The sequence below is a fragment of the Jatropha curcas genome, chromosome 5 (genome assembly GCF_041381405.1).
Source record: "Jatropha curcas cultivar XTBG-Jc1 chromosome 5, XTBG_Jcur_1.0, whole genome shotgun sequence".
NCBI lineage: Eukaryota > Viridiplantae > Streptophyta > Magnoliopsida > Malpighiales > Euphorbiaceae > Jatropha > Jatropha curcas.
Genome location: NC_143155.1, coordinates 22,334,045 through 22,344,089, shown reverse-complemented (window position 1 = coordinate 22,344,089; position 10,045 = coordinate 22,334,045). Strand labels below are relative to the sequence as shown.

The window sequence follows — 10,045 nt, the reverse complement described above, 5'->3', positions numbered from 1 at the left end:
ATAAATTCATCAATAAATTTTACAACTTTAATCCTGTGACATTTTAAATATTATGAATATCTATCATGCACTTAAATTTTTATATTATGTTTAGAAACAAGATAAAGAAAATAAGAGAAAAAAAAATGAAGGATTACATTATTTATTTTTTTCCTCTTCATTTTCCATCAAATGTTTAGATTAGAAAGGAAATGAAATTATTTTTCTTGCTCTAATTATTGAGAAAAGAAAATTATATTATTGTAAATTTCAATCTTTACTCTCTCTATATATAAATAAATAGATTAGGCACTCTTATGAATTTACATATGATATTTAAATAATTTAATATGAATAATGTCACTTTTCATTGCACGTGATTCATTTTCTCTTTAATTTGAAGAGATTATACTTTTGTCGGCTGAAAAGGGATTACAGAGTATTTTATATTGTTCACTTTTTCTTCATTGTTTCTAGATAAGAGAAAATTATTTTTCTTGTTATTTTTCACCTTAATTTTCTTTTCTCTCAAAATTTCCACCTATCCAAATATAGAGTACAAGTTTGGTAAAATTATACTTTTTCACACTAATAATAATAATTTTTAAAATTGTTGATTTTTCTATATAAATATTATTTTGATATACAGTTAGTATAACTTTTAAAACAATAATTTTATAATTTTATAATTTTTAATTATTTAATAAATATTTAATTAATCTAATTTTATAAATTAAAATGGTTCAATAAAATAACTTTTTCGATTCAAATATTTAATATGTATAATTTATAAATTTTAAAGTGCTTGACCAATTAAAATAAAAATTAAAAATATTAAAAAAATAAAAAAAAAAGTTTAGAAATAAATTTATATATTTAGCCAAATATCTAAAACTTGCAACAGTAAGATACGATAGAATCTAGTACCATTCGGACAGATCCATAGGTCAAGAAAATAACACCTAATCGAGTGAGTCAGCGACTCGGCCACCAAAACAAAATTAAATTTCACGTAACGACTCACGAGATATCCTATCCGGGTCGAAATCAGACACCATTCCATTTTTGTCTTTCTCAATTATTTCTCCAACCAGTCAAACACTGCCACGTTTCTCTCTCTCTCTGTACTACGATCAGAATAAAAGATTCCTCGCAATTTCTTCCAATTTCGTAAAGCTACCCTCCATTTTCTTCTTTAAAAAACTTTCAGGGTTACAGTTTCATTAGTAAGAGAACAGGAAAAAAGCGCCAAAACAATTAAAAGGTACCCTTTATTTATTGATTTTCGTTTTTTCTGTTTCTTTTCTTTGTAAAGATGACTTTTTTAATTTTATATCTTGTTGGGAAATTAGAAACGTTATCAGTCAAAAATTAATCCCAAAATTATTTTTGAATTCTTTATTCTTTGACTGATGAAAAATTTGCTTGGTTTTGAGTTTGATTTTGCCAATCATGTAGAGGGTAATAATATGAGTTTAAAGATATAGGGTTTGGAAATGAATGATATATAGTAATGCCTTTTGATTCTTTGCGGCTTTCTGGTGATCCCAATTGTTTACATATAATTACCAAATTCAGAGATTTTAAGAATTAAGTGATTCTTGATTGATCAAAACATTTAATTTAGCTTTAGACCATTGTTAGAGTATCTGGGGAGTTCCGTAACTCCTTGCTTATTACAATGGCTGTCTTGGAAACATGTTAACTTTGTTCTTTTACAATGTTTATCTTTTCCTGCAGATTTAGGAGGAGAAATATTCTTTGCGGCTTTCTGGTGATCCCAATTGTTTACATATAATTACCAAATTCAGAGATTTTAAGAATTAAGTGATTCTTGATTGATCAAAACATTTAATTTAGCTTTAGACCATTGTTAGAGTATCTGGGGAGTTCCGTAACTCCTTGCTTATTACAATGGCTGTCTTGGAAACATGTTAACTTTGTCCTTTTACAATGTTTATCTTTTCCTGCAGATTTAGGAGGAGAAATATTCTGTCTCCTTTCAAATGGCTCAAGATACTAATCATGGGATTGAGTCACCTAGGCGACGTTCTGGGCTCCTGAGAGATCAGGTCCAACTGGTTAAAAAGAAAGATTCTGATCGATATGAGATTGCACCAATTGAAGATACATTGGCATTTGAGAAAGGTTTCTTCGTCGTAATCCGTGCATGCCAGTTGTTGGCTCAAAAGAATGATGGAATAATATTGGTAGGTGTAGCGGGCCCATCTGGAGCTGGAAAGACTGTGTTCACTGAGAAGGTGCTAAACTTTATGCCCAGCATCGCTGTCATCACAATGGATAATTACAATGATGCTAGTCGGATAATAGATGGCAACTTTGATGGTAAATTTTCGTGTTCATTCAAATTTACTTGATTGTTGTTAGAAAAAGCTCTTTATTTAGTGACATAAGTTTATTGGTGCTCATGACCTTCAATATGATTCCTTTTGAATCAATTTTTTATTTTATCTTTTTATTGTGGAGAATTTGTTTCTTTTTAGATAATCTTAAAGCATGTAACTTCTCCTAGTCATACATGTAGTATTACAAGTCATGGAATATTAAGGGTCAAAAAGTCATTGGCCATTGCTTTTTACTTCAGTTGTCATCTCAAACATGCTAAAAAGTGCTTTTTTTATCCTAGTCATGCTTTCAAACATGCTAATAGAACTTCTCTAAAATGGTTAGAATTGTGGGGGATCCCTTTTGGTCATGGGGTGAAATCTGTTTTACCCTTCTCTCTTAAAAAATTGTAGCACACAGATTGATAATAAATGTCTGTTATGAAATGAGGTTTTATGGGCCTTTCGCTTGATTCTGTGTTATGTTGCTAATCTCAATATTATAACAACAAAGCAATAGATGCAAAGACATATTAGTTTGATTGTCTTTGTAAGGATCATATATTTCCAAGCTTGGACAGATATAACCATGTGGCTGGTGTGTATTGTTTGCTAAATCTATGTCTTGGAAAGTAAGGTTATTGAACTATCATTGTTTGCTTTCGTGGTAAACTAGAAGTTGGATTATGGTCAGCAAAAAGCTGAAGGATTATATAAACATTTTAGGCAGGTGTAAGGTTTGAGGTTGTTCTTGTTTAGTTAGAATTAAAGAATAGTGTGGTTCTACTTCTACTGGTAAGTGAAGAATAAGAAGTAACATTGAGTCTAATGAAAAAAGCAAGACAGAAATTACAAGAATCAACTGGAAAGTGAAGCAGAGCCTCTGGAAGCATGTTGTCTAAATCTATGAGATTACTGAACTAAAGGAACCCAGGCACAAATAAGAGCAGTTCAAGTGAACAACATAAAGCTCTAAGTGGAACATTAGGGTGATAAATTATTCTTAGATACAAAACTCACAGGGTCACAATTTTTCTGGCTATATAAGCAACAAAAGATCTTGATAAGTCAAATTAGAATGTAATTGAGCAGTCTTATTATGTTGATTAAATACCTTATTATGTGCCGACCATATTGTGAAAGGATAAACTGAGTATCTGTTAGTTGATTATCTGATAGCAATTATCATGTTACTGCGAACTCATTGTATTTTTAATATCTTCTGCATTCTTCTCAGAATATCTTCTGATTCATATTTCGGTTAGCTATTTTCCTCTTCTGGACAAAGGTTTTCAATTATTTATGGATCATTGTCTTTGGTGAATGAGTATGAAAGAGAGAAACATGGCAGATGTCTAATGGCTGTGAATTATTTTCAACAGACCCACGATTGACGGATTATGACACTCTACTCGATAATATACATGGTTTGAAAGCAGGGAAGGCTGTCCAGGTTCCAATATACGACTTCAAGACTAGCTCTCGTGTAGGTTACAGGTTGTGGTTATTATCTGTCCCTTTTTTTCATCATATGAATGAAAAAACTTATCCTAGGATTCATGCCATCTCCAGTTGTTGTGTCCATGCAAAGAAGATGAAGAGGATGAAAGAAACAAGGAAAATAAGTTTGTGATGCATCAATGATGCCAATAATCACTTAGCACATCTTATGAGAATGTCAGAAATACTGCTACTTCAATTGATCTCTAACTTCATGTTGACTTATGTATATGATAGTTCATTTATTATGTATTCTTTTCATTCTTGTCATCGTCATCATCCCCTGCCCCCCCACCCTAACAAAAAAAAAAAGGAATCTCCTTCGCTTTATGTATTTTCAAATTTCAATATCATTGATAGAAATTTGTTTGTTTATCTATGCCAATGCTCTCAATTCTTGGCTGTTCTTTTTCCCTTAACAGGACAGTAGAAGTCCCTAGTTCCCGCATTGTGATCATTGAAGGCATCTATGCCTTAAGTGAGAGACTGCGACCATTGCTAGATCTTCGTGTATCTATCACTGGTGGAGTTCACTTTGACCTTGTCAAACGTGTCTTACGGGACATTCAACGTGCTGGACAAGAGCCTGAGGAAATAATTCACCAAATCTCTGAGACGGTGATTAATTTATCTTATTAATTCATGCTTTTCATTTCGTCTTATATTGTTGCCTCACAATTCACTTTTTTTTTTCACACAGGTTTATCCCATGTACAAGGCCTTTATTGAGCCTGACCTCCAGACAGCTCATATTAAAATAATTAACAAGTTTAATCCGTTTACTGGATTTCAGAGCCCTACTTATATTCTGAAGGTGAATCCCACTCTTGTCTGTGTCAAATTTTTGTGTTTTTTCGTGATTTGTGCTTTATAGTAATTTCTAACTCTTGCATTATGGATTTCTTTTTTGCAGTCTGCAAGATCAGTTACATTAGAACAAATCAAGGCTGTTATGTCTGAAGAGTACACTGAAAGAAACGAGGAGACTTATGATATATATCTTCTGCCACCTGGTGAAGATCCTGAAGCATGTCAATCATATCTGAGGATGAGGAACAGGGATGGACAGTATAATCTCATGTTTGAGGTTGGATGATTGTAAATTTAGGCTTCTTCTTAAAGTACTGCATATTATGCATTTGATTTGAATTACCTACTTTACTTGGTGAGAATTACTAGTGTCAAATACTACTTGTCTCCTCCTTTTATGCACATTATTTGGGTTTAATAGTGTCCATACTTATCCTACATTATCAGCTTCAATCGAGTATTAAGTAATCCACATCTGAGAATGTGATTTTTGGTCTTACACAATCATTTAAAATAATCGACTTTTCTATACCATGCCTTTTCTCTATCTTTTCCTCTGTATTTTTTTTCTGTTGGATACTATACCTTGTTTAAATTGCCCTAAATGCTTCATTTAGTCTAATACTATTTCTCATCATCTAGCAGGTACTTGCAACAATTGTTTGTTCTCTCCTATATTGTACTTTTTGTCTATACTATTTATTGTCACCCAGCCCGTACTTTGTTGAATAGAAGAGAATGGCTCCCATGCCCACTCGTCATCTTCTACAAGTGCCCAAATGTTGAATATGGTCTTGAACTCTTTGGAATTGTAATTGATCTATTAAGGAATGACATGCTTGCGACAAAGTCATGGAACTTATGCAATCTGAGATTTCTCACATGCTTTTTTGCCTGTTGCACTACCAGAATGGTAAATACCCATTGCATCATGGCAACAAAAGTTGGTCTGGGCTCAAACTCCAGCAATGAGAATATATTATCAGCATCACTTATCAACTATAATGTTGTGGCATTGACAAGATTGTTTGTTTGCTTAACTATGTTGCTATGAGGTCCCTTATCCTTATGCCTTGGGCCATGGGCAATGCAAAGTTATCTTGAGAGAACTTGTGATGTTTTCCACATTTTAAAATGGAAAAAAACCTATCTCCTCCAGAATTTTTTTTTTCAGAACTCTGTTGATCCTTTGTCCTATTATTCAAAAGGCTTAAACACTGGGATGAAGGAGATAGGTCAAACTTTGGTTCTGAATGATCTATGTATGGTATTGATGCTCTGTATTTTGGGGTTCCTATTCTAAAAGTTATGCTTCTTGTTCTCAGGAATGGGTTACAGACAGTCCATTCATAATCTCACCTAGAATAACTTTCGAAGTTAGTGTTCGCCTTCTGGGAGGGCTGATGGCTTTGGGGTACACAATTGCAGCCATCCTAAAAAGAAGCAGCCATGTCTTCTTTGACAACAGGGTGTGTGTGAAAACTGACTGGTTAGAGCAACTTAATCGCCAATATGTTCAGGTACATGGAATTTAAGATGTGTGGTTGGTCGTAACCTCATTTATTTTTGATCTTATTGTATTACTTATTGAGTTAATTGGATGCTTCAGTCAACCTTGGAACTTAGGTCTAGGCTTAAAAGTAACTTATTTCAATTGAGAGAATGGAAGTGGAAATGTGATAATAGCAAGAGTTCATGCAATATACTTAGATGAACATTGGATTGTGTTTTTATTAGGATTCTAACTAAAAGTTTGCTACTACTACAGTATTTATTACATCAGGTATTGGTGCAATGAAGTCTGATATTGTATATCTTAGTGATGATAAGTCTAGTTCCCCAACCAAATTTGTCAGTAGATGTACCTTCTATATAAATTTTTCTCCTCTTGCTTCTAATTATCAGTTCTATTATATTTTTGCAAACTTATCAACTGGCATTAATATGCAATCTCTACTCATGAAATATTTTAGCCAATAGCTTTTCTACAGTAGTTTTCCACCATGATCTTGTATGATATTTGGTTAATTTTTTGTAATTGGGAGGCTTTCAAAGTTGGCCCAGGTTTTTGCTTGACCATGATGACAAGCATAGTTTCAAATGCTTGAGTTTCAAGCCAGTCCTTGGCATAGCTATGCCAATTACGTCATTGAATTTTATTGTGCCTTCCTCCTGTCACTTTGAAGGTACCATTCCCTTTTGTATCGAATGGTACATTGTCCTGTCCATCGACTAGCAATTTTTCCTTCTGCTATACAAGATGTAATCCGTCATTATTGCTTATTTCTGCTTAAGTTTGCAAACCGTAGCCCTAACTACACTCATGCTGTTCCTGGAATAAAGGTGCAAGGTAGAGATCGTTTGTATGTTAAATATGTGGCGGAGCAGCTAGGCTTGGATGGTTCATATGTTCCTCGTACTTACATAGAACAGATCCAACTTGAGAAGCTTGTCAACGATGTTATGGTATGTTCCCATACTTGATTATTCATGCAATTTATGCGTAGTCCTTATCAGATAAGCCTGCAGGCCTTGCCAGATGATTTGAAGACAAAGCTCAGCATAGACGATGATTTGGTTTCTAGCCCTAAAGAAGCCCTTTCTCGAGCTTCCGCAGATAGGAGAAACAAGTATCTGAGCCGGTACTGTCTCATTCTGACCATATTTGATGAGTCTACCACATTTGATAAACTAGCAGATGTTGAAAACTAAAATTGAAAGAAAGCCTGGTAATAGCTAGGCTGACTTCTCTGTGGTTATCATTTCCCTTTATATGATTTGTTTGACAACAGAAAATACTTTGGCCATTACCACTTAAATGTTTTAAAATCCAATTCATGATTCTTGTTGAATTTCTACAGTTTCAGTCAAATTCATGTATGTTTATTTGGGACAACTAATCCTCTCAGTAACTGCAAAATTTTTTAACTGAAATTACTTATCCAATGTGCATGCTAATAAATGTTTTACAAATTTAAGGAGTTAACTTAGTTTTTCTGACAATTCTATTTATATATTAACAGTAGCGTATCACTCTCATATGCAAATCAACGGGAAAAGAATCTGTCCAAGTTGACAAGACTTGCTGTTAACAATAGAAGGTTTGATGGAAGAACTCCAGAGTCACCTGCCACACTTGCAAACCAGGCAAGTGTAAAATTCTGCCTTGATAAGTACTTAGATGAATGAATATTATACTGGTCTATTTGTTTGGTGCCGCCACAAAATTTCTCTTATTCATCTGTTTAATTGGAATGATGGAGGAAATATAAGCATTGGGAATTGATTTTCCCCCATTATTCATTGGTGAGACGCTCAGAGACAGGAACTCATATAAGCCTTGTATCCATCTCTCTATATTTTTCATTTCCTCAATATTTTATGTTCTTGTTGTTTTTCCTTCTCTTATTTGCTTCTAAGCATTAATTTTCACCAATAATTTGTTTCTGGAAATGTTTCAGGGTGTTGTTACTCAACTCTCTGAACAGATTGCCACACTGAATGAGAGGATGGATGAATTCACATCTCGGATTGAGGAGTTGAATTCCAAGTTCACTGTCAGAAAAGTTTCAGCTAGCCAACAAAACTTGGCAATGCAGGCAGAAGCTTGCAATGGCTCTGGACCAACTTCTGCATTTGTTAATGGCTTGGCTAATGGCTCACTAACTGGATCTTTGCTACCAACTTCTTCATCTTCATCGCAATTGGCTAGGGAGTCACCACTGATGGAAGAGGTACTGCGTCTAATTCAAGACAACTATAGTTTTTGAAAATACAATCTATTATTAAATAATTATGGTGGATATATGTTTCAAATTTGTCATATGTTAACTATATAATATAGATGTAATTCATGGACATAGACCGGTAATATTACGAATATGGGGAATCTCTAGAATAAGCCAATATACTATATTTTCTCAGAACAGGCATGCAGAATAGTACCAGTTTAGCCATGAATTTTGGTTTGCTTGTGGATGGGAAATGGTGGGACAACTTAGTAATGCGGGAACTGTTAACAATGGGTGTGGAGAGAAAAATATCCCTCAGTAAAACAATTGGTTGTTAAGAGAAAGAATCCCTGTTTTATGAGGACTGCTGAGACCAGTTTATGGATTATTTGGATATGAACATAGAAGATGGGGAATTCATTTTATACTGGTGTTACTATTGTTTTTTTGAACAGCATGCCAGTTATAGTTGAGCCGACCTATTTTGAGCTATACAGTGGTCAAATTACTATAGAAGCTTAGTAGTAATCTGGGTTTTCAAAGGTTATTCTCTCTCCATGTTTTGAGATTGGTAGTTGGATTATATGAATTTCATTGGTTTTGTGCTATCCTATTGAAAGTGACTGGCAGATACATATACTGTATCAAATCTAAGAGATGGTTCAAACCACAATAATCCAAATATGCATATTCTTCCCATAACTTATTTGATTACATTAAGCAGTTCTATTGATTTTCCATGTGACGCTTTCTGAAATAGAAGCCATGTAACAAAACCATGTTCATATCCTGAGCAGATTGTACTAATCGCTAGGGGGCAACGCCAAATCATGCACCAGTTGGATAATCTGAGCAATTTTCTGCATGAACACTGGGGAGGAAGAGCTCGCCAAGAGCGAACAGACAGGATAAACAGAGCCATAGATGTTGATTCCATTGCGCTGCCTCTTATTGTAACATTAGCAATTGGTGGTTTAGGTGCGTTTTTGTTTAGGGGATTTGCATCCCAAAAATGATTTGTATTTCAGGCAGCATATTATATTACATGTTGTTGTTGGTTCTAACCTTGTTACCCAAATGGAAAGCCGGTGCTATTTGCTGGTCGATATTGTAAATATGGAATATTCAATCTTCAAGTTCAGAATAACGGGTTCCACTGTGAGTGTCAATGCGAAGTTAAATATTCATTCCAGGCTTGATTAAGATTTATCCCCCATTTTCATATTGTATAAAATCCAATTTCTGGATATCATTTCAATCTGGCAAAATCCTTTATTTTTTAATATATTTAATTTTTTTTTAAGCATTGGGAGAGAGGGATTCGACTCTGGGTTTATTGTCGGTTGTATATGTACTTATTACTAGATTATGCTTTGATATGTAATATATTTAATTAATGTATTAATATATTAGTTGGCTGTGGACAAAGCCAAAAATAAATAAAAAAATTTCATGTAGCTTATTCTAATTATTTTTGTTAAGGATAAACAATTGGTGTAATTAAATAATTTATTAAAATTAATGATAATATATATTATTAAAAACACTTCAAATCATAACAAAACATTATGAAATTTTTGAATAAAATAATAATTTAAATGTAAATATATAATATTTAGTATTATTGATTTTAATTTAAATTTAATTAAATGGACTCGATTGAACACATTAAATATTTTG

General features: G+C 33.4%; 1 protein-coding gene across 4 annotated transcripts; it reads left to right on the top strand.

The window, feature by feature from the left end:
* The first annotated feature begins 1,101 nt into the window (after positions 1 to 1,101).
* On the top strand, positions 1,102 to 9,557 carry LOC105650616 (Phosphoribulokinase / Uridine kinase family). 4 transcript variants are annotated; one of them, XM_012237525.4, is made up of 13 exons: positions 1,105 to 1,243; positions 1,720 to 1,753; positions 1,953 to 2,325; positions 3,707 to 3,821; positions 4,247 to 4,442; positions 4,525 to 4,638; positions 4,738 to 4,911; positions 5,960 to 6,154; positions 6,978 to 7,100; positions 7,164 to 7,276; positions 7,658 to 7,781; positions 8,096 to 8,368; positions 9,163 to 9,557. In XM_012237525.4, exons 3-13 carry the CDS (start codon positions 1,986 to 1,988, stop codon positions 9,379 to 9,381), a joined length of 1,986 nt encoding a protein of 661 aa, XP_012092915.1. In that variant the 5' UTR covers positions 1,105 to 1,243; positions 1,720 to 1,753; positions 1,953 to 1,985; the 3' UTR covers positions 9,382 to 9,557. The 4 variants fall into 4 exon arrangements, with proteins under 4 accessions (XP_012092916.1, XP_012092915.1, XP_037491979.1 ...); XM_037636051.2 differs by having other exon boundaries at positions 1,720 to 1,802; XM_012237526.4 differs by lacking the exon at positions 1,720 to 1,753 and having other exon boundaries at positions 1,102 to 1,243.
* Positions 9,558 to 10,045: the final 488 nt, after the last annotated feature.